Raw genomic sequence first — 27,971 nt, forward strand, 5'->3', positions numbered from 1 at the left:
TAAATTAGAGGAACACTCAATGACACAAAACGCACCAATCATGATGCACTTTACACAAATACAGACGTAATGGCTAGGAATAGAAGTAGTGATTGAAAACATTTGTTTGACGTCATAATATGAACCTAAGAAACCCTGATTACACCAAACATAATTGTTTATGTGAGTGATGTGAATAAAACATTAAAAAAAAGTTGAGTTTGTTCTCCAGATAATGTTTCAAGTAGAACAAAGAACCCAGAGCTAAGGTGGGTTGTTTGGATATTAGTGGAGTTATAGTGCCCCCTTCTGGCTAAAACAAAACATAACACCTCTGCAGTTTAAAAAACAAGAAAGAAAAACACGTCCTTGTCTATTCACACAATTTTCCCCAGAGATGTCAAAGAAAAGAAGGCTGTTTGTAAAACTGTGCAAAATCAGGCCTTTATTCTTTTTTTTTCTCTCGCATCGCCGCCATTCATTGTCATCGTAATCACCATCATTGTCGTCAACATCCTCTCTGAAGACATCACTCAGGCAGAGACAGACAGGGAGAGAATGGATCCTCAAAGAGTCACAGCTCAAACCTCTTTGCAGGAACAGACATCCAGCCATTAGCAGAGTCCAGCAACGGTATGGGTCACTGGCACATCTATTTTGTGTCCATCTCTTTCTTGGTAATACATCTCAACAAAGGTCTCCAATGACTTTGTTTTACAATTAAGATTTCTTCTCAGTGCCTCGGTGTCTCACTGCCCACTCCGTACTCCGAAGTCCATTTCCACGAGACTGTGAGAGCCAGTTGTATAACCGACATACACACATGGCCGTCTTGTCAGTTTAGATCCAAGGACAAGTCAATATCTCCACTTTCAGCAAAAGGTTGTATAGGTGCAATGTCTATTATAATGTCAAGGAAATTCAAAGCCACACACACATACATACATACAAACAAACAGTACATGAATAACTGATAACATGATTAGCTATACAAGGTTGTGAGTCTCGGAGGTGAAGCAAGAGCGTTGCATATTACTGCACCTCAGTGATGCCCAGTCAGTTACATTAGGGGCGAGAGGGAGGTGAGCTCATCCGGGCTGGATAATGCCTGTAAATAGAAAAACTGTCCACAATTTCCTGTACAGTGGAGATTGTTTTGTGAAAACAGTTGCCTGCGTAGTTCACACATAAAGAGGCTCTTTTTGAAATAAATTATTCATGTGATGGCACATGATGATGACACTGAATATAATCCAATAGTTTCGTCTTGTTTATATTGTTGAGTGGGAGGGTAGTCATTTGTGATATTTCACCTACATATATGTGTGTGTGAGTGTGTGTGAGTGTGTGTTCATAGTGCTGTTAGTGAACCCGGCAGCCCAAGTTTGACAGGTTTCTTCTGGAAAGCATCTCACATATCTCACATCATGGCATCTCAGTCTCATGACAACGGTTTTGTTAGAACATTATAACAAGGTCCCATAAGTATACAACACCGGGGCAAACACAAAACATTCAAAGAGCTGAAAAATCAAAAAATATATGTATTTTTTTCATCATAATTGCAGAATGAAGGCTAAAAAGTATAACAATAGTGTAAAAGCTTCATGTTACTCCTCAGTGGGATCAGTTGCACTGTAATGCCAGCCCTTTAACATTACAGGCTTCAATTTCATAACATTTATAAAGGTTACATATTCACTAAATGGGTCTTTAAAGAACTTTAGTTGTCGACCCTTATTCTTATGTAACCTGCAACATTATGCTTTAGCCCAGTCAGAGTTTTCTGGGGAATAAAAAGCCCACAGGACATTTGGGGATTGCAGGTTTTAAAACTGCTCCATAATTCAAAAGTGTCTTCATCCTGCAAGTACCGATCATTATGATGATACGCTGGGATTTTAAATAATGTTATCAATAAGAACGTGCTTATAGCGTAAGTAGGTTAAGCTCCATCCACACCTTTCTGCAGTCAATAGACAAGGACAAATCCACAGAGAGTAATGCCTCCAGTAACCATGTCACAGGGCTTAATTCTTGTCATTAATCAAAGAATATTGATTCAGCTGATGAGAGATGATGACTTTGCAAGAACAATAAAGTAGTAGAAGGCTGTGTGTGTGTGTGTGTGTGTGTGTCTGTGTGTGTGCATAAATCTGCAACCTATCCTTCACAAACAGATATCATTTTGAATAATTGGTTTACTATATGTTCATTAAGAGAAATAGTACACGGCGATCATTTGTCAAATGACTCAGTAAAAGTAAACACAGCAAAAAGGAGAGCTCCTAGGCAACGCATGAGTGAGCGTGCGAGAGAGAGACAGAGAGAGAGAGAGTGGATGCGATGACTCCTTTTTTTTTTCTTCATTAGCAGTCTGAAAATCCCGTGAATGCCAAGAGCTGAGAAAAAGCCGACTCTGTCCAGCCTAAACGGAACCCAGGGTCAAATGAACGTGTAACAGGGAGAGATTCAGAGAAGAGGAACAGGTGAGAACGTGGAAACGGATAAGACCGGAACGAAACCATATTGGAAGTGATGGGGTCAAGAGCTCCCTCGTCCTTCGGTGTGGAGTCTGAGGACAGCTCATGCAGATGATCACTTCAACTGTCTGTCTGTGTGCGTGTCTCCTGCTGGTGAACGTCCATTAGCTGGAGTAGATCTGCGTCCCAATCACACGCATTATCTCCTTCTGCACCTTAGGCTCTTGGGTATTGATGTTGGCGTCTCCTACTTGGCCATCTTCATACCTGCAAAGATAAATAAAATGTTATACTGTATTTTCTGGACTATAAGCCGCTACTTTTTTCATATGTTTTGAACCATGCGGCTTATACAAAGGTGCGGCTATTCTGTGGATTTTTCTTCCACCGCTAGGGGAAGTGCTAACCGGAATTAGAATAAAGACAAAATAAATGCAAAGAAGAATACGCTACTTCTTCTTTAGCAGATAGAAGTAGAAGCAGATTTCAAACAGATAAATAGATAAATACTGGTTATTTTCTCTTGGTTCTGTCCCGTTTTAATCAGCAAAGTTGCTGCCGTGTTAAAAGACACTGTTAGGAAAGGATCTATTTAGGTACAAACATGTACATCATTTACAGTTCAAAATCCTTCTGTACATGTAGTAAATATCTAATCTAACAACATAAATATCTGCGGCTTGCATATCTTTTTTTCTAAATAGAGCGGATGCGGCTTATATATCATTTTTTTATTGTTTTTTTTTAAATAGAGCTGATGCGGCTTATATACAGGTGCGGCTTATAGTCCAGAAAATATGGTAATTAAGCAAATTAAATTCTCGTTCCTTGTCTCACTCCTTTAATTTCTTCTCTTTTTATGCTTCCACAATGGCATTTGTGGACTGACTTCAACATTAAATGAGGTTTATTCTGACCACATCTTAAAATCAATACCTTTATATTGATTAAAAAAAAAGTGTTTTCAAAAACAGCCGAGCTTCTGCCTAATGCTGGTGTCTATGAATAAAAGCAAGAGGTGTTAGAGGTGAAGCACAAAATCTTGCTCTCTCGTCTGACGGTATCATCTACTTGTTAAAGCTGAAAACAGCCTTGAGAGACTCAGAGTTCAAGTTCAGTTAGAGCTCGGTTTTATTTATCTTTGAATTCTGTTTGATCGCAGGGGCATCTGAGAAAACATCATTTCAAACTCAGAACACGATACTCTGGTACTCAAGTAAGTTTTTGACCTGCAAAAGAAATAAAAAAATAAATAAATCAAATTTAGTGGAAATGTAGTGCCACTCTGCTATCAGCAGAATGACTGATGAAGGGCAGCTGTCGCGCGTCTCATCATTTTTCACTGAATCACCTTCAGAGTGTGCACCTTTCGCGGGTCGTAAATAAGCCACGCGTGTGAGGGAAGATGCATTTTAAGCGCGATAATGTCTGCAGTATTTGCCGCCTCATTATTGTGCTGACTCACAAGGGAACTGTGCATTCACTTTGCCGACATTCATCAAGGTGGTGAGATTGATGAGAATACTTACACAAAAAAGAAGCGCGTACAGACATGGTCGGATACCGGACACACCCATATGTTACCATGTTTCTGCAGATCCTTAGATGTAATAACTGGTCGAAGGAAAAGAGAGAATGCAGTATGGATTAATTTTGGTTTACTACTTTTATTGTTGCTGGTTGTGGTTTGTGCTGCTGCCAGTTTTGCCACAATATCAGGAAACGTGCAGCAGCTGGAGGGATTAAACTCATTTTGTGATCACAATGATCATTTGATGATAATAGATATGACTTTTCATGCATAATCGCACATCAATACGCAGACATTTTAATCACATTTCAATCCTTTTTTTATATTTTTATTCATAAAATGTTAAATGAATAAATGAGTATTAAATAATAATGATGACTGATTGTCTAATATTTTTAATTAATGCTGGATCCTTTTTGAGTTAAAAATGTAATATTGCAAGCTAACCAACTACTGCTATTGGAACAAGTATGGATGGATGGATGGATGGATGGATGGATGGATGGATGGATGGATGGATGGATGGATGGATGGATGGACAGACTACTGTCACATACTGACTAATATGTATTGTGCCTTCGGGAGTGCTATTACCTTCACAAAGAGCGATGCAATTCAAGTTCCGACTTTGAAGAAACCTCGATTGTATTGGACGGCTCTATTGTAAAAGATGAGGAGGTGATTTATAGGTTTTGGTAAAAAAAACAAGATCCAACTAAGTTATCCAGAGGATAATATCACAATGATAGTTATAAACTGTGAAATTGGGCAAAATGCAACAGTCAGATCAAAGCTGCAGTGAATTATTTAAGTGGTAAAAAAAAACACAAAAAAACACAATTATATTCTGCTTTGGAGCAACAATCTTCATCTAGAAATAAATGTTTATTTTTCTACAAATCTTTCTGCATCTCTGCCACTTTATTAGCACAAGGTCTCTGCGGGTACTGCACAGCTGTTTCATACTTCCCGAACATATTTAAAACGGACATTGGAATAGCTTTGTAATTTGAAAGTCCAGTATCAAAGAAGGATGAAATGTGTCCCTCACCTGCGGTATGGTGTTCATGCGGTTGTAACGCTGCACTAGTTCGTCTTTGGTGGGCATACGGTGCTGTCCTTTCCCCATTCCTGCAGGAAGCAGCACGCAGCCGCCAAAAAAAAGACACAGTCAGGGCAAAGTCGTGCTACTACCTCACTGTCACTGACGCTGTGAAAATGTATTGTTTCAAAATGGAACAAAATACAGCACAAATGCCAAATGAATTTCAAGATCAAGCATTAAAAATGCAAGCAAATGCAGAGAGTACAGCCCTTTCAGAATACCGAGAGAGTGTTAAAACGCTGTCCGCTTTAGTGTGCACATTAGTTCCGATGATTTGTGTCATTTTAAAAGAGCAGTGTGAGTGTTTAAAGAAGAAGAAAGAAAAGGTCAAATTTAGTTGATTTCATGGCAAAAGCTACCACAGTTTAAAACTAACCCAGATTTAAGACTATCAAACTTATTCATCATCAAGTTGACCTTTGATAATGCTGAAGAAGAGCCTCAGTGACCCCCTCCTGACCTGTCCCTATAGCAACCACCAAATTAGAGCGTAAAATGCTAAATTAGTATTTCAGTGGATATAAAATACAGTGAGATGTTTGGTATACGGTTTACAAGGTATACAAAGTACATTATATAATATAAAATAATATAATATATACATACATTTAACAGTAATACATACAGTAACAGTAAGCACTGCTTTAAGTACGCTGCACCTGTTGCCTGGAATGCACTGCAAAAAACTCTAAAGCTAAAGGAGCTCATCAATCTTGGAGCTCTGAAAACTTGTGTTAGAGAAATTGGAGCAGCTTCATATCGTACTTGTTTCTGTTTTTAATGTGAATCCAGAGCCTTAGCCCTGTTGCTTCCTCCTTGAAATGTATTTTATCTGTGTGTTGTGATTTCTATGCCTTGTAATTGTTGCAATTTTTTGTTGTGTGACTTGTGTGTCTGCAATTGTAATTTCTTTTATGCTGCTGTCTTGGCCAGGCTTCCCTTGAAAAAGACGTCATTGTGTCTCAACGGGACCGACCTGGTTAAATAAAGGCAAAATAAAATTAAAAAAAAATTAAATGTATAATGTATTTTACACACAACAAAGAAAGAAAACACAGAAAAAGTCAGCAAAGCGACTGACACCAGTCCTCAAAAGACATAGAACATGATATGGAAGCACTCAAAATGATCACACAGCACCAAACACCACGACAGAATAACACGTGTGAAAATGTGGTGTTCCCAGATGGTAATCAGGCCACGTAATAAACACACTCAGTTCCTACCTGAGTATCCAAAAGATATGCTGGAGATGGGGCTCAGATAGATGCCCTTTCCATACGCTGCCCCGTGCAGCTTAGGTTTGTAAAAGAGCAGGAAGGAAGGAAGGAAGGGTGACTTAGCAGTTTGTACTGGAAAGTCTAATGTTCAAACATGGATGTACTCACACACACACACACAGTGAAATTCACGCCAAATTTTCTGTAGTCAAATTAAAGGAAAGTGTGTGAGACAATGTTTTCTGTGTGGCGGAGACGAGTGAGCATCGAGCCCAGGAAAGACTCTTCACATTCATGCACATGCTCGACAAAATGCTGTGTTTTCCTGCTGTTGGGTCAAATGTTGGATTAGTTTGACAAACACTAAAGATTTTACGCCAGCTCTTTGGGCCTAAGATGAGACTTAAAAAAAAAGCCTCATCATTTTTCACCCTTTTCACCAGATGATGACATCATCAGACCTCCCTGGACCTCTACATGATCTGGCAAGAAAAGGTAAAGGTGCTTCCAACTCTTTTTCCTTGTGTTTATTCCTCCCCTGTGTCTCTTGTGTGTGTTCCCCTGTCTGTCTGTGTGTCTGTCTGTCTGCAGCATCATATCGTCACTCCTGTTCACCACCCCTCTTTGTTTTCTCTTTAACCAGTTTCCATTGATTTTTAATGTTGTGCTTTTTCCCCTCCCCATTTCCAGATCCTGCTTGTTCTGTAGTCCGCCTCTCACTGCTTTTTTCATCCACGTGGATATATTGGCTGCAAGAAAATTATTTTTGGACCCTCTGTAGCTATTTTAGTTTTACCTTTTTCAGAGACCCAGCTCTGTGGATTTTCTTTTCTTCTTTTGTTCTTGTTCTGGCTAGTCTGGATGGTAATTCAGCGTTTGGAGCCACCTGTTTGTTCACTCCAAAGCCTGCTTTTGCTTACATAAGTTTGCTATGATTAAAAACTTCAGTTTTTACTCGTTGTTTGTTTCCAATCAGTCTATGGCAGGGATCAGCAACCCACGGCTCTAGAGCCGCATGCGGCTCTTTAGCGCCGCGCTAGTGGCTCCTGGAGCTTTTTCAAATATGTTTGACATTTTTTTTCCCTTTTTTTCTTCTTTTTTTCTCTTTTGTTCTCTTTCTTTCTCTTTTTTCCTTTTTTTCTCTTTTTTTCTTATTTTCTCCTTTTTTCTTCCTTTTTCCTTTCCTTTTTAATCTCGACATTTCGACTTTTTTCTCAAAATTTTGACTTTTTTCTTGACATTTCAACTTTTTTCTGAACATTTTGACTTTTTTCTCGAGATTGTACTTCAACATTAATCTCGACATTTCGACTCTTTTCTCTAAATTTTGACTTTTTTCTCGACATTTCGCAATTCGCCATTTGCCTTCATTCTAAGGCTTATACAAGACTTTTCATTTTTTGCGGCTCCAGACATATTAGTTTTTTGTGTTTTTGGTCCAATATGGCTCTTTCAACATTTTGGGTTGCCGACCCCCGGTCTATGGTGACATTATTTAATAATAAGAGGCCTGAAATTAAGCCTGTAATTATGACCCATTTTACATGTCTAATAACCTGTATTCTGGGTTGTTAATTTAAACCCATTTTTAAGTAGCACTGACTATAATTTGAGCCCACTTTTTTTCTTTTGTTTAGAAGAACCAACCCAAAAAGCTGGCTCAAGCCCATAAACCAACTGAGCTGTGTCAAAACAACGCCTGACTGGGTCAGTCCACATTTGATCCAGCACTGGGGAAAGAAATAAACCAAATAATGGGGTCATTTTCAACCCAACTGTCCTTAGAGTGTAAAGGTAAAGATAAAAAGGGATGCATGATGAAGGGTCTTCACACAAGACCAGCCTCAAAAAAGGGAAACACTGGAGCCACAGGTGTAACATGCATAGTTTGGAGGAAGAGAAAGAGCTAAAAGCAAATGCGAGGGAGCAATTGGATTGTTTAGTAGTACACGAGTGGGGATGATTTCAGGCTGTGCCACATCTAGAAGGAATAAATGGGAACAATAAACAGTGGGATGTGTATGATGTCTGGATATGGAACAAGACTCAGTCCCTCTGTTCCTGTGAAACACCGAGGGAAGCTCCAAAAAGTTGGTTAACATAGACGACACCAACGAGACACATCAACACAACAGAGCAGTCGTGATACAAGAGTCTTCAGATTTCAGATATAACTGTGTTTCATCTATAAGAACATGCATGTATCTCCAAGCAAATGAGACATTTCTGAGTCACCATCTTGGCGGACCACCATAAAGCGAGACACTAGATCAGGGGTCGGCAACCCAAAATGTTGAAAGAGCCATATTGGACCAAAAACACAAAAAAACGCAAAAAACGAAAAGTCTTGTATAAGCCTTAGAATGAAGGCAACACATGCTGCATGTTTCTATATTAGTTATAACTGGGGGAAGATTTTTTTTTCATTATGCACTTTATGCACTTAATGACAGTTGAAATGTCAAGATTAATGTTGAAGTACAATCTTGAGACAAAAGTCGAAATATTGAGAAAAAAGTCGAAATTTCGAGATTAAAAATGAAAAGGAAAAAGTAAGAAAAAAGAGAAAGAAAAGGGAAAAAAGAAGAAAAAAATACAAAAAAAGAAGAAAGAAAAAGAAAAAAGAGAAAAAGAATAAGAAAAAAAGGGAAAAAAGGGAAAAAAGGTCAAATATTATTTAAAAAGCTCCAGGAGCCACAGGAGCCGGCTCTGGAGCCGCAGGTTGCCGACCCCTGCACTAGATGGATGCGGAAATGTCTTCACGTTCTTAATTCCTCCTATTTGGTTTATCAAACTCTAATCTACTAGTTGTCCAAGGTTTGTAAGGATAATGTGGGTCACTAAAATGCAACAGAATCCATTATCCACCCCTGAAAGGCACTCCTCACTATTACAGAGCTTTTCCTTTTGCATCCTTCAGCTTGGGACCTAACCTGCTCAGTACTCTGGGCAGTTAACCCCAACAAGGTTTGCAGGCCACCTCCTGACATCCCAGCTGACACTACAGCCTACTCCCTATGTGCTCCAGCAGGAAGGAACATGACACCTGCTGCTGCTGCTGCTGCTGCTGCTGGGGCTTGCTATATTGGTATTTGCAAAGCTGATGAAAGGGAAGCTAGTACCCAGGGCCGCCGCAAGGGGTGTGCGAACCGTGCGACCGCACGGGGCCTCATGCCCCAAGGGGCATCGCACTATGGGCCGTTTTTTTATTTTTTTCCATTTTTTTTTTCCTTTTTTCCTTTATAAATATCAACAGTCACGTTCCATTACAGACCTAAATGTGTACTAGTTTGTGCATATCAATAAATATATGTGCAATGATGCGCGTGTCTGTTGTTCAGTACAACTGATCAGACCAAGCGCAGACACAAGCTGCTCTGATCCAGACGGGTGGAGTGTGGAACAAACTGTCACACAATGTCGAGAGAACGAGACAGAATCAGGAAATTTCCATCAGGGGATGAAAAAAGAAAAAAACTAAAGAAAATGGAAGAGTTTAATGCCTTTCTGAAAGGCTCGTTTGATAAATTTGTTACAAAAATCAACGATCCGACCGGGTCTCAAGCAGCCGTGGGGCCCCGCGTCGAGACAAGCCCAGATGATGATGAGGCAGGGGAAGGTATCCAGTATTTTGCTAATCTGAGAGTTAAAATTGCGCATATAGACACCCGATCCGACCCGAAAAACCCAAAAATTTTGCGAAGGGCCCCCCCCGGCCATTTCGCACAGGGCCTCGCAAATCTCCCAGACGGCTCTGCTAGTACCAATTAACTGCAAAAAAAGAAAACTGATTCGGCCCGAACAGCAACCCTGCTTTGTTGGAGAACAGGTTAACGGTCCAAGAGAGGATGCATCACAAATTCCCACCACCTGCCAGGGTTACGTACCTGTAGTTTGGTGTAAGAGGCATTGACTAGTCCATTCCTCAGCACAGAGTGCCAGTTCTCTATATGGGAACCACTAGAGCAGGTATATAGAGAAAGAGAGATGAGGAAGAAAAGATAAAACAAAGTGCTGCGTAAATATATACAGCCTGGACTTCAGGGTGCAACCATTGAATTGTGACATTTTAAATACAGTTTTAAAGTTGCTGCCTGTCACTTTCCCTGAATCATGCCGGTGAATCACTCATATCAGCCCTCGCGCTGGAGAGCAGAAGGAAGCAAGTGCAGTTTTCAACTGTATTTCATACCTTTCCGGATTATTATTTAGCAAGAAATATCAGAAGAACATGTTGCCTGCAGCTTTATGTTTTCCCTTTGTCGCTTTTTCTCAAATCTCCAACTCAGATTTGTGAAGAGAGGAGTAACAGGCCTTTGTCATACAATTCTGCCAACAACAACAGAACCACTGCACTTATCTGTTTATACCACTTTTATAGGAAAATTTAAATGTCAAATCATCTCTGTCCTCCAAATTGATGTCATTTAATCTTAAAATTAAATCAAAATCCAATACTAAAATACCAAGCTCAATGATCACTATGATTGCCCACAGTTTCCCAGTGTTGGCTTTTCAGACTGTCTCTAATAAAACACAGCAGAGACAATTGTGACATTATTTTTTAACAATTTCTGACAGCATTCTCCTCTCAAGTAGACACACATAGCAAACTCTATTAATTTTACTCGTCACACACTGAAAGTAAATAATCTGAACAGGTTTATGTTTTCTATATTTCTGTCGCTGGTAATATAAGTTGATGGAATCCGGTCTCAATTAAATGCTTGGCATGTTCAGATGAGCATTCTCAAATCTGAAGCATTAACCAGCAGAAAGAGGGAGCGAGAGACTGGCAGAAAGAAATGCCCGTGCTTACTTGTACCCTGCCAGTGCCCAGATGGGTCATGTGTATCTAAAATATTCAGCAGAGCCCCATCTGCTACAGTACAAATCTCTATCTCACAAGTATCATTGGCTCCGCGTGCTGGCGGAGAGACGTGCTTTCTCCGTCCAAGAGAATGGCCACTGGTCTGTGCTCGTCCTTCTAATCATTCCAGTAAAATCTGCCAGCGCGGTTTCTTCAGGAACAAAAGCATCACCAGGTGCTACACTGAGCCGTGCTCGTGTTTGACACGGGGCTCTGCTGCTTAATTACGAATGCCTCTTAGCCATTTTTAAATTATATTTGCTTAAATTCATGAGCGAGATTGCAAGATTGGTGCTTTTTGATGTTTGAGAATAGTCGTTACCTAAAAAGTTCACCAAGCTTATTGTCTGTTTAGTAGGAATGGGCGATATTTTACCGTAAAAAATTCCCCACGGTAAGAATTTGTCATCTCGCGGTAAAAACGATAAATTCCCGTTGATGACGTTTTTGTGTAAAGCTGATTTATGGTTCAGCATTAAATCCACGAACAATGTATGTGAAGGAAGGAAGGAAGGAAGGAAGGAAGGAAGGAAGGAAGGAAGGAAGGAAGGAAGGAAGGAAGGAAGGAAGGAAGGAAGGAAGGAAGGAAATGAGCCAGAAAGAAAGAGAAATGAGCCTGAAAGAAAGAAAGAAAGAAAGAAAGAAAGAAAGAGAAAGAAAGAAAGAAAGAAATGAGCCTGAAAGAAAGAAAGAAAAGAAAGAAAGAAAGAAAGAAAGAAAGAAAGAAAGAAATGAGCCTGAAAGAAAGAAAGAAAGAAAGAAAGAAAGAAAGAAAGAAAGAAAGAAAGAAAGAAAGAAATGAGCCTGAAAGAAAGAAAAGAAAGAAAGAAAGAAAGAAAGAAAGAAAGAAAGAAAGAAAGAAAGAAATGAGCCTGAAAGAAAGAAAGAAAGAAAGAAAGAAAGAAAGAAAGAAAGAAAGAAAGAAAGAAAGAAAGAAAGAAAGAAAGAAAGAAAGAAAGAAAGAAAGAAAGAAAGAAAGAAAGAAAGAAAGAAAGAAAGAAAGAAAGAAAGAAAGAAAGAAAGAAAGAAAGAAAGAAAGAAAGATCGGGATAAATGCCAGAAATTATCGTGATACATTTTTTAGTCCATACCGCCGATCCCTACTGTTTAGTTTCCTGGTTGTTTTTTTTTCAGTTATGAAACCTGGAGTTGTGGTTATATGAGAGCATGTCAACTAATGGAAAGTGTTACTCACTGGAAGGCAAAGGTGCTGCCGTAAAGCTTCTTGGCAGTGCGAAAACGAGCTTCCTTGGCTGGGGGGCTGCTGAGCAACAGGAACTGGTGGGAGGTGTGCATGAATTTCAATTGCTGTTACGATGCGGAGAGAGACACAGTGGGGAGCGACGGAGAGAGTCAGGTAGTCATTCAAAAACACATTTGTTTATGAAAACGTGAAGGAATGCTGTCTTTTCCTACCCTACTGAGAGGCAACTTGACAATATGAGACCTGTTACTGGAAATGATCCTGCAGGGACACAAAAATAGACATAAAAACATTGTATCAGCATCATTTTTTCTTGAACCAGAGCATGCCTTGAAGCAGCTGCACAGAACGTAGCAGCGAATGCACTGGTCATATTCATGCTTTTGCCCTCTCTGACCGGCCATGTCTTCTCAGGAAAAGGCAGTGAATCTAAAAAGTCTTTAAAGGGGACCTATTATGGCATCTAATACCTATTTTAAACAGGCCTTGAATGTCTTAAAAACAAGCTTTTGATTGTTTTTGCTAAATAAATTATAAATTCAGCCTCTGAGCCATGTCTTTATCTTCCCATTCTCTAACCTCATTATCTATGCAGGATTCTGAGTGGGCGGGGCTATGATAATGAGGCTCTGTGCTGATTGGCTGCCTGAATGACGCGATACACCGCTACGAAAAAATGGCGGAAGCTCCGGCCGGAGTTAGTTGTGGGCGTGGTTTCACGCATCGGAGACCAACCTATGCATATCGTATTTTCGTTACACGACAGGAGCAGAATCTGAACGGCTCGTAGAAGCCACATCACACTGGACGGCTCATCCGGGCGTCTGTACAGACACTGCAGAATTTGGTTGCTTTCCTCCTTCTCTGAGTTGGCAGGCTGAGGGGAGACCACTTTATATACAGGACTGTCTCAGAAAATTTGAATATTGTGATTTTCTGTAATGCAATTACAGAAACAAAAATGTCATACTGTACATTCTGGATTCATTAAAAATCAACTGAAATATTGCAAGCCTTTTATTATTTTAATATTGCTGATCATGGCTTACAGATTAAGAAAACTCAAATATCCTATCTCAAAAAATTTGAATATTCTGGGAATCTGAATCTTAAACTGTAAGCCATAATCAGCAATATTAAAATAATAAAAGGCTTGCAATATTCCAGTTGATTTGTAATGAATCCAGAATGTATGACATTTTTGCATTACAGAAAATAAAGGACTTTATCACAATATTCAAATTTTCTGAGACAGTCCTGTATGTTAAAGCAAGAGAAAACGTGTTTTTCATAATAGGTCCCCTTTAAATACTGTATTCTTGAACAACGTCTCTACTGATAAAACTGTGTTGAGGCGCAAGGCAGAGTAAATCCAGTCTGAAATGAGAATCTTTCCACTCACCACTGTAGCAGGGGATGGGCCAAAGGGTCCAGCTTGTCCATCTGTTTCTTTATCTCCAGGTATGAACCCTGGCAAAAGACACACAAGAGTCTGATGTTCTCAGATTTTTTCTTCCCCAAATCAAATGAGGATGTGTTTAAATAGAGACTAGTGTTGTCCATAATACAAATAATACAAAATAGTGTTGACATTCATGGTTTACTGGTGAAGATTCGGTTCAACATGCAAAAGTGTCATTGTGATGAACGAAACCAAACCCATGACGCTCAAACCCACAGCCCACTCAACACCATGTGATCAGTCTGCTCTTAAGACAGATTATCCCACGTACCTGTGTCATTTCGCGGATGGACATGACGCTATCCAGCGCCTTCTGCAGCCGTTCATAATTCTTCTTCTGCATGCAACAGTTCATCCAAACATCCATTTAACGCAGTGAGAGAGAAAAAAACGACATAAAGGACTCTGAAAACATTTCAGGAAATCATGGTTTGCCATCATTTATTTAAACATCCATGACTGGAAATATAATTTTAAATTAGTGCTGGGTGGTATGACCAAAAATTTATATCACGGTATTTTTCAAAATTATATCGGTTTCACGGTATATCACGGTATATTTTTTTTTCATGCACAACTGGGTGTTAACCACATTTTCTAATGATTTGGAAAGGAATTGCTGCAGTAAATTGGCTTAGAATGGCCTACTTTACTTTCATGAGGATGCATAAATCAAATAAATTTGATTTAGGCATGCTTTTCAAAGAAAAAAATCTTTTACAAAATTACAAAGTAGAAAATATTTATTGAACAAAAAAAAAACTGAACATTTTTTAATTTCCCAGCATTATGTTGTTTTGGTTCCACCCCCTGGTGAATATTAGGTAAAATTCTTATGTGGTTACTTTTTGGTTGGCCAACGATTTATGTTTGTGGTGCGCAACCGGTACGGGAGCGGCCAGTCCATTTCCTTATATTACAACGCCGTTATTAATTATTCGTTTTTTTTTCCCACTTATTCCACCGAGCACCGAAAGTGTTTTTTTGCCATTTTCGGCCAAACAATTTCGGTTACCGAACAATCGGTGCATCACTACTGCTAAACAGTCCCCTCACAAACAGTGTCCAGCGGCGCTACGTTCCGCCGCGCCGCGTTCCCAACGTTGTGTAGCTACTGTACATACTCACCGGTATTACGGTATATGAAAAATTCATATAAGAAAAATAAACACCGGTATTCGGTATGAACCGGTATACCGCCCAGCACTATTTTAAATGTGTATTTTTATCTTCTCTGCTCTGACAACAACAGCTGTTCTAATAAAACAGGGAATGTGGGTTTTTCTTTTTTCATCAATAAAACATTTGGAAGGAAATGTGAGTGTTTATTTAGCAGGTAATAAAGAGTCCAGCAGGGAGGATGCTGACCTTCGGGTTGAACGCGAGAGTCTTGGGGTCATTGGGGTCAACGACTGATGGGTAGGGCTCAAAGATGATGCTCTTACGGGGAGACTCCAGAGCAGCTCTGCACATCGCTACAAGCAGGTCCACCACCTGCAAGAGACAGGTGTTAAACTTACGTTTGATCCATAGCTGAAACACTAGAACCTGGGTCTGTTTCAATAACACCGAACGAGAAAACACGAGGATGATTATTTTACAAGATGCTGTTTGAATATGTTTTCCTACTTTGATGTTAGAAATAAAAAAGAACATTTATCTCCTAGACCAGTGGTTCTCAAATGGGGGTACGCGTACCCCTAGGGGTACGTGAAGGCACTACAGGGGGGGTGAGATTTTAAAATATACATAGGGCTGTGCGATTAATCGATTTTAAATCTAAATTGGATTTATTAATCAAGACGATGTTAAAAAAAGGAAAATCGGAAAATCGATTTTACTTTTTTGCAGCTGGTTGCATTACAGACAGAGCTCGTCTAGTCATCTTTGTTTGGTCAAGAAAATTGTAAATGTTGTCACTTTACTAAACTCAAGGAGGATTTACAGTATCTTTCAATTGCACTTCATTCCCAATAGGGAAATTTGTTTGCTATTTTTCTTTAAAAGTAAAGATAAAATATTTGAAACAATTTATTCATTGTGTTTTGTAGTTTTACCAAAAAAATCTAAATCGAAAATCGGGTTTTCAGAGAAAAAAAAATCGGGATTTTATTTTTGTCCAAAATCGCCCAGCCCTAAATATACATACCGTATTTTCTGGACTATAAGCCGCTACTTTTTTCATAGGTTTTGAACCATGCGGCTTATACAAAGGTGCGGCTATTCTGTGGATTTTTCTTCCACCGCTCGGGCGCTCTAACCGGAATTAGAATAAAAACTAAGACAAAATAAATGCAAAGAAGAATACGCTACTTCTTCTTTAGCAGATAGAAGTAGGTAGAAGCAGATTTCAAACAGATATATAGATAAATAAATACTGGTTATTTTCTCTTGGTTCTGTCCTGTTTTAATCAGCAAAGTTGCTGCTGTGTTAAAAGACACTGTTAGGAAAGGATCTATTTAGGTACAAACATGTACATCCTTTACAGTTCAAAATGGTTCTGTACATGTAGTAAATATCTAATCTAACAACATAAATATTTGCGGCTTGCATATCTTTTTTTTTTTAAATAGAGCGGATGCGGCTTATATACAGGTGCGGCTTATAGTCCAGAAAATACGGTATATTTAAAAAGTAGCATCCATGCAAAAATCCTTTAAAAATAAATATTTCATAAATAATTGAGGAAAATATAAGTCTAAATTCATAAAATTAATTTTATCTTCAGGAGTAGACTATTCAACTTATTATCCTAAAACTGCAGACTATCCCCCACATCATGATGGTTCCACCTAACCTGTCAAAGGCCACCTGGCTTCACCTGTCAATCACTTGGACCAACGATGGAGTCGTGGTTGAAGCATAAGAGGCAATATTTTTATAATAAATCAGTTACTGATGGCACAGTGCTCTGTTTTAGGTCTTTTTTTTTTTACAACCAAAAGTGCTTTGCGCTGGTTAGGGGGTACTTGTCTGAAAAAATATTTCACAGGGGGTACATCACTGAAAAAAGGTTGAGGACCACTGATCTAGACTGCTGTGTCCTCTGGGACGGTTTTCACCTCCGCTCCGGTGGCCACTTCCTCCGCAGCTCCGGACATCACACCCAGAGTGTAGAAGGAGAACACACACAGCTCCCTGGTGCACACAGCAGGCTGCACGGACACACACAGCAGGGAAGGCAGGATGAAAGCGCAGCCCCACGGCGTGTAACGCCATAAAATAAAAAAGATTCACACACTCCTCTCTCACTCTCAGTCCAGTACTTCTAAATCTATTAACAGGATCATATTTCTAAAAGAAAATTCCTCCCATAAAGAGGCTTCAGAATAGGAATGGGCGATATTTTACCGTTCACGATAAACCGTCAAAAAAATTCCTCACGATAAGAATTCGTCATCTCGCGGTAAAAACGATAAATTCCCGTTGATTATGTTTTTGTGTAAAGCTGATTTTTGGAAGGAAGGAAGGAAGGAAGGAAGGAAGGAAGGAAGGAAGGAAGGAAGGAAGGAAGGAAGGAAGGAAGGAAGGAAGGAAGGAAGGAAGGAAGGAAGGAAGGAAGGAAGGAAAGAAAGGGGAGAAGGAAGGGAGAAAACAAGGAAAGGAGGAAGGAAGGGAGAAAAGAAGGAAGGAAAGAAAGAAAGAAAGAAAGAAAGAAAGAAAGAAAGAAAGAAAGAAAGAAAGAAAGAAAGAAAGAAAGAAAGAAAGAAAGAAAGAAAGAAAAATTCCTGTTGATGATGTTTTTGTGTAACAAACATGGCGGATCTGAGAGCGAGATAGATTAATAGTTAAAAAGATGGAGTTGAATTGGTATTTTTTTTATCGTCATTTTTATCATTATTGGGATAAATGCCAGAAATTATTGTGATAAATGTTTTAGTCCATACCGCCCATCCCTACTTCAGACATAATGTTTTTTTTTCTTTCACCTTAGTAATTAAAAGTTGTATTAATCAGTTTTTTGTTTTTTTTGTCCTGATACCTTCAGCATGGATCCATTCTGAAAGACGTGCTGTTCGTCGCAGACCACGCAGTACTCGTTAAGCGTGGGAATCCTCTGTTCCGAGTACTTCATTATCTGCCGGGAGAAAAGCACAGTGGGGTTCCCAGTTGTATCTCCCACCTCCAGCACTGCTCTTACAGGAACACCGACTCCTTTGGCAGATTCGATGCAGCTTAACAATTCGTCACTGGAGTTTGAAATGATTGAATCTTCTATGGAGGTGAAAATTAAGGATATACCGTGGGCACAGTCGGCAGCCGCCCCATGTGTACTCGTGTTCATATAAAACAGACGGATGGTAAACCCTAACTGCTCCTCACAAATCCAAAAGGAGACATTTATCAATAACGCACCACTAAATATACTATCCTCTTACTATTTACACAGTCCTGTAAAACCACAGGATGGTTTATTACTCTATAAATCAGGGGTATTCAACTAGATTCGGCCGGGGGCCACATCTGCAAAAGGACTGTATGGAGAGGGCCGCATAATTTGAAAATTTGGGGGTTTTCAAAATGTATTTTGCACTCAAAGACGAAGACTTATGTATATATAATACATTTGTATTATACATTTGAATATATCTAGTTTACATATGAATTATGTATTAATTGTCTCCAGATTTAGTAATTGTGAATGTTAAATATAATATTCAGATAAAGAAATATTATTTTAAATGCAAGTTCAATTTAAAATCATGCATTGTGCAAACTTAATGAAATTGATACCTACTTTTAATAAAACATGCCATAATGACAAAGCACCACTTTCCACCAAGATTTCCTTATTTGAATATTATATTACGCATTGAGCACAAGCATTTCAGTCCATAGTAGCCAGTTTTATGTTATAAATAAGCAACCAAAATATTAACCATAAGCTCCTTATGACACAAAAAAAAAAAAAAAATTTAATCAAACACCCCCTTTTTTTTTTTTTTTCATAAAAGTTCCTGGCGGGCCGCATGCACCAATTGAATATCCCTGCTATAAATGCTCCACGGACGTTCCCCCTTAAGCACAGAGACCAGAACAATGAGCACAAATGACCTTGTGAGTGGATTGGTGTCTCCTTGAGCTCTAACCTGCACTAAGAAGCCGTACTCCAAGGTAGGGATGTTCTTGCAGTGGCCGCCCGCCTGGGATGAGAAAAACAATTCAATCAGCTGCCTCGTGGTAATCTGCGCTGGGGCCCTGGCCGCCGGGACAGCCACAGTCTGATGAGTCAAGTGAAGACAAAGCATTATGGGAAAGGGCGCACGAGCCATGTTTCGGTAAGGATGGGGGGAAGACGAAAGTGGTAGCAGTGCAAGGAGCGGGTGACTAAGAGAAGGGTCAGAGTGAATTACAGCACACGCAACACACACACACAGCATTATGAGCTCCTATACCAGCATACTGTCGTAATAAAGCAGGTGTAAAAACTGTGAGGTTACAAAGCTCAGAGGTGCCAGACACTGACTTATACCTCAGATACACTAAAGGTCCCATATTATGTTTTTACAGACTTTAAAAGGTGAAAAATGGACTTAAAATTGTAATGTACTCCGTTTTCAGGCTGTCTAGCTGTCATTTTAGGAGGGAAAAATTGATTAAGCAGCAAATAAATGTTTTGAAACCGTTTCCATCGCTGTGGCGTGAACGACAGTAACGTTTTGATTGGTTTAGGACAGGAGTCGGCAACCCGCGGCTCCAGAGCCGCATGCGGCTCTTTAGCGCCTCCCTAATGGCTCCTGGAGCTTTTTCAAAAATGTTTGACCTTTTTTTTTTCCTTTCTTCTTTTTTCTCTTTTTTCCTTTTTTCTTTTTTTTCTTCTTTTTTTCCTTTTTTTCTTTTTTCCTCTTTTTCTTCCTTTTTCCTTTCCTTTTTAATCTTGACATTTCGACTTTTTTCTCAACATTTCGATGTTTTTTTCAACATTTAGAATTTTTCATGAAATTTTGACTATTTCCTTGACATTTCGACTTTTTTTCTCAATATTTCGACTTTTTTCTCGAAATGTTTGACTTTTTTCTCAACATTTCGACTTGTTTCTCAAGATTGTACTTCAACATTAATCTTGACATTTCTACTTTTTTCTCAACATTTCGATTTTTTTCTCAACATTTAGAATTTTTTCTCGAAATTTTGACTTTTTTCTCAACATTTGTACTTTTTTCTCGACATTTCGACTTTTTTCTCGAAATACATAATAAAAAAAAAAAATCTTCCCCCACTAATATAGAAACATGCAGCATGTGTCTTCATTCTAAGGCTTACAGTATACAAGACTTTTCATTTTTTGCGACTCCAGACATATTTGTTTTTTGTGTTTTTGGTCCAATATGGCTCTTTCAACATTTTGGGTTGCCGACCCCTGGTTTAGGAGGTTAATCGATGACAGCAGAGGGAGGGAGGGCGGAGGAACCCGGGAACCCAAACACCATTCTCACAGAGCACACAGAGAAAATCCAAGATTAGACCGCAGGATCTAACAGACCCAGAGTTTCTGAGTCAGAGTAAACCAACTCAATTGTAGTGCTTGATCTATATGAATAGGGATCAAACTAGCATAATATGGGACCTTGAGCAGATAAGTAGGAGCAGAGGGGAATGTGGTCGGTGCAAACGTGATATGTGGGTGCTGAGTGTTCCCGTGTGGCTCTGACCTGGCTGTTCGGTGGGTAGCTGAACAGTTCTCCTTTAGGGTTCTTCATGGTGCATGAGATTGAGCGGTTCATCAGGCGCGTGACTCTCAGCTCAGGGACGCTCAGCTTCCCTTTTAAAACGGTGTCTTGGATCAAAGGAAAACTTGGAGACCTGGTAAAGAATCAAAACACATGACGTCATTGAAAAACACCCTTTCTGACATAGGAAAGTTCTACCGTTTTCATCATCCAGGTGATTGCAAACCCTGAGCAGTTTGACTTAAAACAAGAGGTGTCAAGTAACGAAGTACAAATACTTCGTTACCTTACTTAAGTAGAAATTTTGGTTATCTATACTTCACTGGAGTAATTATTTTTCAGACGACTTTTTACTTTTACTCCTTACATTTTCATGCAATTATATGTACTTTTTAATTCTTACATTTTAAAAACAGCCTCGTTACTCTATTTCATTTCGGCCTTTAAAGAAAAAACTATCCAGTTAAATTGCGCCATCTGGATACCGGTAGAGTGAATTTGGTTGTGGTTGGATGACAAGTATAAACATAATACCATTCCGACACCCTATTGGTTTGTACGCGTCTGCTCTCTGAAACACATATTAATGCTCAATAGTACACATATATGGTTCTTTAATATATTTGCATTATACTAAGATGCATTCATTTTCAATGGCTTTTGTCCTTAATGGCTTTTTTCCCCTTACATTACTTTTACTTTTATACTTTAAGTAGTTTTGAAACCAGTACTTTTATACTTTTACTTGAGTAAAAAACTTGAGTTGATACTTCAACATCTACAGGAGTATTTTTAAACTCTAGTATATATACTTCTACCTGAGTAATGAATGTGAATACTTTTGACACCTCTGCTTAAAACAAGGCTCTCATCTTTAAAGACACAGTTCCTGACTTTATTGTAATGCTGCTACGAATTAAAGGGGACCATTATGAAAAACACATTTTCTCTTGCTTTAACATATATAAAGTGGTCTCCCCTCAGCCTGCCAACTCAGAGAAGGAGGAAAGCAACCAAATTCTGCAGTGTCTGTACAGCCGCCCGGATGATCTGTCCAGTGTGATGTGGATCTACGAGCCGTTCTAATTTACAGAGGTTGGCCTACGATTCGTGAAACCACGCCCACAACTAAAGGCGGGAATATACTCTACGCAGGTGGCTGCGTATCCTGCGTACCCTGCGAACGTGTCTGTTCATGCTCCACTGCGTACCTCGCGTACCACCCGAGTAGAGCCTGTCATACCGATGGTGACCGATAGGGGGCAGTAAGCAGAGCAACAGTTGGAAAAGCTACTTATATTAAGTAGCAGAAGTAGTAGCAGCAGCAGCGGTAGCAGATTAGAAAAACGAACACTTTTACAGGACAATATTGGATGATGTAGGAGATTATAACATCGTGTGAATGTATTTGAATGTGTATGAATGTTTGGTGGTGGTCAGAGGGGCCGTTTGGCGCGATATGGCAGCCACGCTCCCGTCAGTCTGCAGGGCAGCTGCGGCTACAGACGGAGCTACCACCGGGGAGGATGTGTGTGAATGAATAATGATCTCTGTAAAGCGAAAGTTACGCCTGTAACTACGGTTCTATGAGTCCCGGATGACCGCCAGGCGGTGCTGTAAGCACTGGATATCTCCCCCTCGCGCATGCGCATGTCGAGTACAATACCAACAATGTCACGTCACCCGTGACCCCTGCATGACCCCCGGAAGGGTATATCTTCCGGCGTCAGCATGGGATCGGCTCCTAGAATCTTCTCGCGAGAGCACGAGGATTCGGAGTGACCGGCAGGCCTGGCGGTCATCCGGGACTCATAGAACCGTAGTTACAGGCGTAACTTTCGTTCTATTTCGTCCCTACTGACCGCCAGGCGGTGCTGTAAGCACTGGATGACGAATACCAACAATGTCACATAGAATCCCGGTCACATACCTCACTGATCAGGGGCAGAAGGACCCGGGAGTAGAACCACGCCCAATGGTTGGGGAGTGGCGACATTGATCCGGTAAGACCTGGAGAACGTGTCTGGCGACGTCCACGAAGTCGCGGTGCAGATGTCCTCCAGAGGCACCCCCTGCAGGGCAGCCAAGAAGCTGCGACGCTTCTGGCCGAGTGGCACCTCACCCCCACTGGTAAGGGGCGGCCACTGGCCCTGTGGGCGCGCTCGACGGTGTCCACCACCCAGTGGGACGGCGCTGTCCAGAAACAGCACGCCCCCTGTTGGGGCCACCATGGCAGAGAACAAGCTGCTCCGACCGTCGCACAGGCGCGGTAGCATAAGCAGCAAGGGCCCGTACGGGGCACAAAGGGCTCGGCCCACTCTCTGCAGGACCTAGGGCAGGAACGCCACGTTCGGCCACAACATAGCCCCTGAGCTGACTGACAGGGCATGTAACTCACCGACTCGCCGATGTCATGGCGAGGAGAAAAGCTATCTCCGTAGAGAGCCACTTCAGGCCCACCCGGGCCAAGGGCCCAAAAGGGTGGAGAAGAGAGGGCACCTAGCACCATGGGCAGGTCCCACACTGCTCGGGGGTTTATATTCATGTTTATGTTCAGGTTCTCTGGAAAGCGTCTAGAGACAACATCTGTTGTATTAGACGCTATATAAAAATCGAATGGAATCGAAAACTGGGGCCTTTGGGCTCCTCGGGGGGGGCAGCCTCAGAGCCCCCCTGAGAAAGAGAAACCAGCCGGTGGCACCCCACGGTGGCATTCTCAACCAGGGCATGTTGCGATGAAATGACCGCCACATACACCCTTAAAGTGGACTGAGCACGGCAACCATCCAGGAGGGACCGAAAGGAACCCCAGGATCGTGGCCACGGGGCAAAGAACAGGGTCCTCTGCCCCGTCTGCACACCAGGCAGAGAATCTCCCCCACTCGCACTCATACCAGAGGCGGATGGGAGGCACATGGGCATTCGAGATGCCAGCCCTGACAGGTTCAGGACAGCTTGACAACAATGGGTCGGGCGCCGCAGCGGCCAGACTCAGAGCCAAAAACGACGGGGTCGGGGTGCAAAACCTGAATCCCCGGCTGGAAAAGACGGTCCCTCCGGGGGGCGTCATGTTGTGTCGCAGCAGAGCCTCCGCAGCAGTGGAAACTATGTTTCCCCGGTCGGAAGGGGGCCACCAAGAGGAGCCCGTGAGCCCTCTGGAGGACCCTCTGCAAAGGCGGCTTGCGCCGGGAGAGGAAGTCCGTCACCTGGTTCCTGTCTCCAGGCAGGAACATCGCCCGAAGGCCGGGCAGGCGAGGAGCTGTCCACGCTAGGAGGCCCCGGGACACCTGCAGCAGCTGTGCAGAGTCGGGGCCCCCTCGGGTGGCCGATCAAGGAACAGTGGACACACTGTCCGACCGACCCGGCACGTGCCTCCCCCACAGGAGTTGCAAAAAATGTTAGTGTGAAGTGCAGAGCCCAGAGCTCCAGCACGTTGATGTAGCGCGTGCGGACCCGGGAGGACTACTGATGACAGCCTCCCGGCAGGGAGGGGAAAGCGCCTAAGGGCACACCCCTCAGCCGGAATGTCCCGCCTCTCCAGGGTGCAAGGGTATAGACACACACCCGCGAAACCCTGACCAGCCTGCGCCCGTGCCTCTTGGCATCCAGGCGAGGCTGTCCAGCCACATTGCAGGGGGCGTAGCGACAGCAGGCCCAAAGGTATAAGAGGGGCAAGGGTTGCCATCACGCACCTGGTGAAAAAAATCCTCGGTGACAGGGAGAGCCCGCACAGGAGCACCCTGAACCGACAACGGTGGCCCCGGTAGGCGAGCCCCCGGAACCACCGGTGACGTGCCGCGACCGGCACGTGAAACAAGCTCCCTGTAGGTCCACAGTTGCAAACCACTTCCTCCTGACCAACGCAGAGCATCTGCTGTGGTCAAGCCTCCGGAAGGGCAGGACCTTCATGTATTCGTCGAGGTCCCTCAAGTCCAAGATGGGACGACGTCCGTCGTCTCTCTTGCTGACGAGAAAGTAGCTCAAGTAGAACCCCCAGGCCGCGGCGGGGGGTCCACCGGCATGATGGCGCTCTTGGCCAGTAGGGCGGGCAACACCTGAGCCCGAGCCGGAATGTTTGCCGGGTCTCTGACGATGGTCATCTCAACCCGGCCGGAGATAGGAGGCCGGTGTCGGAACTGCAATACGTACCCCCGGGCTAGGGTGGAAACCACCCGGGCCCCAATGAGCAGGCAGCCCAGTAACCGAGCTGCTGCCGGAAAAGTAGCTGACGACCGGCTCCGTGGCCTTAGCGCCGTCTCCCCCGGGCTCCGGACGTCCCGGGGGGGCGACGGTCGGGATCAACGCCCCGACGCTGGTGGGACGGTCCGCGCACAGGGGGGCGAAAGTCACCAGCAGGCTGACTCACAGACCGCTGAAAGCCGCGCCGGCCGCCGTGGGCAGGCGGCCGGGGGCGAGGCCCGGGGGCCGGTGAAGGGCCTCCCGGTGTACAGGAGGCGGCCGCACCCCTGTGAAGGTACACCAGCCGCTGCCTGGTCTCATCAGCCAGGGCGGTGCGGTTCAGAGCTTCCAGGGCAGTTGCCTCAAACAGCTCCCCCGGTTCTGCCGGTGCCTGACGAAGAACCCTACGAGCAGTCTCCGTCAGGGGTGACTGCGCCAGTCAGACATGACGGCGCGTGTGCACCAGGGTGGACATCAGCCGCCCCAGTTCCCTCGTTTGGGAGGCAAAAAGCCTGTAGGGATATGTCACACATGTCCTGTGTGGAATCATCCACCTGTGCATCCTGCAGGGAGGTGGAGAGAGCCAGTAGCAGATGAAAAAAGGGTGTTCCCCAGCCGGCCGATGCGTGCCGCTGTTTCATAAGCCTTACAAATATGCCCATCAGTAACCCTACTCTGGGTAGAGGGGCACTTGGGATCTGGCTTCAGAGCCTCATCAGGAGCCACTATCAGTGCTGCAATGGAGGGCTCGATGGGGGGGGGGGGGGGCATGTGGTGGAGACCAGCCACAGCAGTGTCCTCCATCGCCGTCAGAGCACGGTCATCAGCCGGCTGTGACATCTCTCCAGCATGAGTGCAGCTCCCTCAAAAAAATCTGACGAAGACGGAATGTGAATTCCACCGGAGAAGGATTGCGCCTGTGGAAGGCACTAGAGGCCACCTCCGCACGCGGTGCATTCGGCTGCAAGTGTGCCAGGGCAGTGCGGATAATGCTCTGCACGGAGGAACAAACCGTCCCCTCCCGAGAGCTCTGGGCAGATGAGTGCGAGGAGAACCCCGAGCGCTGTGAGGCCGGGTCCCCTGATGACACGTTGAAGTGGCTCGCCGAGGCTGCAATGGAGATGGCGTCCTCCGGCAGCGGCGGTGGCGACCCCAGAGCAAACTCTGGCATGGCAGGTTCCACCTGGCCAGTACCAGGTTGCAGATTGAGGAGGGGCGCCTTCATCTGCTCCATGTCGGCAGCCAAGCGATCTACCTTCGAGGAGAGCTGGCTCGTCATCCGCCGTCGTTTGGGGGCCCCCACCACTCTCTTTGCCGATCGCTTCAGAGAAGACCCCGGCTGAGATGAGGGGAGGCTGGCCAACGGCCCCGCTGCTCAGGGCCGAGGCACGACACGCAGAGGTCCTGGTCATCCGCAGGGTCCAGGGCGGCCATGCACCCTGGGCATGAACGCTCCATCACAGCGACCGGTGGGAGAGGGAGCGGACACGCTGCCGTCGCCACGGATGTGCTGGCAGGAGAGAGGAGCGGACACGCTGCCGTTCACACGAATGTGTCGGTGGGAGCGGTCACGCTGCCGTCACCACGGATGTGCCGGTGGGAGAGGGGAGCGGACGCGCTGCAGTCACCGCGTAGGTGTCGGTGGGAGAGGGGAGCGGAAGCGCTGCCGTCACCACAGCGAGCACGCTGCCGTCACCACCAATATGCTGGCGGGAGAGGGGAGCGGTCACGCTACCGTCAGCACGGATGTGTCAGTGGGAGAGGGGAGCAGAAACGCTGCCGTCACCACAGCGAGCACGCTGCCATCACCGCCAATGTGCCGGCGGGAGAGGGGAGGGCCACGCTACCGCCAATACGGATGTGTAAGTGGGAGAGGGGAGCGGAAACGCTGCCGTCACCACAGCGAGCACGCTGCCGTCACCACCAATATGCCGGTGGGAGAGGGGAGCGGCCACGCTACCGTCAGCACGGATGTGTCAGTGGGAGAGGGAGCGGACACGCTGCCGTCACCACGGATGTGCTGGTAGGAGAGACGAGCGGACACGCTGCCGTCCACACGAATGTGTCGGTGGGAGCGGTCACGCTGCCGTCCACACGAATGTGTCGGTGGGAGAGGGGAGCGGTCACGCTGCCGTCACCACGGATGTGCCGGTGGGAGAGGGAGCGGACGAGCCGCCATCACCACGTAGGTGTCAGTGGGAGAGGGGAGCGGAAACGCTGCCGTCACCACAGCGAGCACGCTGCCGTCACCACCAATATGAAGGCGGGAGAGGGGAGGGCCACGCTGCCGTCACCACGGCTATGAGAAAAGGCAAAAATAGGCGTCTTTACTCAAAAAGAAGAGAACAATCCTCTCTCGTTTCTTTCCTTTTTCTTTTTTTTTTTTTTCAAAAGAAAAAAATAATCTGCAAGGAAAAAATAATGTTGTCACATTAATAAAGTGGGAGAGGGAGCGAAACGCTGCCGTCACCACAAATGAGCCGGTGGGAGAGGGGCGTGGCCTTCACCACGGCTGTAAGCAAGACCAAAAAAGGTGTTTGTATTGTTTTTTCAAAAGAAAAAAATAATCCTTTTCCGTCTTCTCTTTTTTTTTCAAAAGAAAAAAATTATCTACAAGGAAAAAATAATGTCACATTAATAAAGTGGGAGAGGGAGCGAAACGCTGCCGTCACCACAAATGAGCCGGTGGGAGAGGGGCGTGGCCTTCACCACGGCTGTAAGAAAGACCAAAAAAGGTGTTCGTATTGTTTTTTCAAAAGAAAAAAATAATCCTTTTCCGTCTTTTTTTTGTTTTTTTTCCCTTTTTTTTTTTTCAAAAGAAAAAAATAATCTGCAAGGAAAAAATAATGTCGTCACATTAATAAGTGGGGAGAGCAAGCGAAACGCTGTCTCCCTGCGCAGATTGTGATCAGGTGTCAGGCGCAGCTTGACAGCTTACCTTCTGTCAGCTGGGCAGGGGGGCGGGGCGGGGAGACGCCGCCGCCACCCGACACCATCAATACCGCGTCGGCCACAGCTCCTCGGAGGACGAAAAAAAAATCGTTACTCCTACCTTACGGCACGAAGCTGCACAGAGGCCGGCGGGTTTCTTAGGGAGGAAAAAAAGGAGCTTCACAAAGCTCCTATTTCCGTCCTGTACTTCAGACGCGCGATGCGAGAAGAAAAAAGGAGCCGATCCCATGCTGACGCCGGAAGATATACCCTTCCGGGGGTCATGCAGGGGTCACGGGTGACGTGACATTGTTGGTATTGTACTCGACATGCGC

The 27,971-nt window shown here is 43.7% G+C and overlaps 1 protein-coding gene across 7 annotated transcripts in view; it reads right to left on the bottom strand.

The window, feature by feature from the left end:
- Window positions 1–413: 413 nt before the first annotated feature.
- The window catches only part of LOC133464089 (protein mono-ADP-ribosyltransferase PARP6), a 38,329-nt gene continuing 10,771 nt past the window's right edge, over window positions 414–27,971 (bottom strand). For 3 of the 7 annotated variants that reach the window (XM_061746094.1, XM_061746072.1, XM_061746080.1), the window contains exons 9-23: window positions 20,509–20,659; window positions 18,946–19,077; window positions 17,838–17,933; window positions 16,918–17,010; window positions 15,223–15,348; window positions 14,126–14,191; window positions 13,795–13,862; window positions 12,605–12,653; window positions 12,384–12,496; window positions 10,206–10,278; window positions 6,325–6,394; window positions 5,045–5,124; window positions 4,588–4,651; window positions 3,992–4,076; window positions 414–2,729 (exon numbers count right to left, since the gene is read on the bottom strand). In XM_061746094.1, coding sequence (XP_061602078.1) covers window positions 2,627–2,729; window positions 3,992–4,076; window positions 4,588–4,651; window positions 5,045–5,124; window positions 6,325–6,394; window positions 10,206–10,278; window positions 12,384–12,496; window positions 12,605–12,653; window positions 13,795–13,862; window positions 14,126–14,191; window positions 15,223–15,348; window positions 16,918–17,010; window positions 17,838–17,933; window positions 18,946–19,077; window positions 20,509–20,659 — 1,369 coding nt within the window. In that variant the 3' untranslated portion in view covers window positions 414–2,626. Of the gene's footprint in view, window positions 2,730–3,991; window positions 4,077–4,587; window positions 4,652–5,044; window positions 5,125–6,324; window positions 6,395–10,205; window positions 10,279–12,383; window positions 12,497–12,604; window positions 12,654–13,794; window positions 13,863–14,125; window positions 14,192–15,222; window positions 15,349–16,917; window positions 17,011–17,837; window positions 17,934–18,945; window positions 19,078–20,508; window positions 20,660–27,971 lie in introns of those variants that run through there. The other 4 variants (XM_061746109.1, XM_061746100.1, XM_061746087.1 and 1 more) reach the window with 3 other exon arrangements.

This window comes from Cololabis saira, chromosome 2 (genome assembly GCF_033807715.1).
Source record: "Cololabis saira isolate AMF1-May2022 chromosome 2, fColSai1.1, whole genome shotgun sequence".
Lineage (NCBI taxonomy): Eukaryota > Metazoa > Chordata > Actinopteri > Beloniformes > Belonidae > Cololabis > Cololabis saira.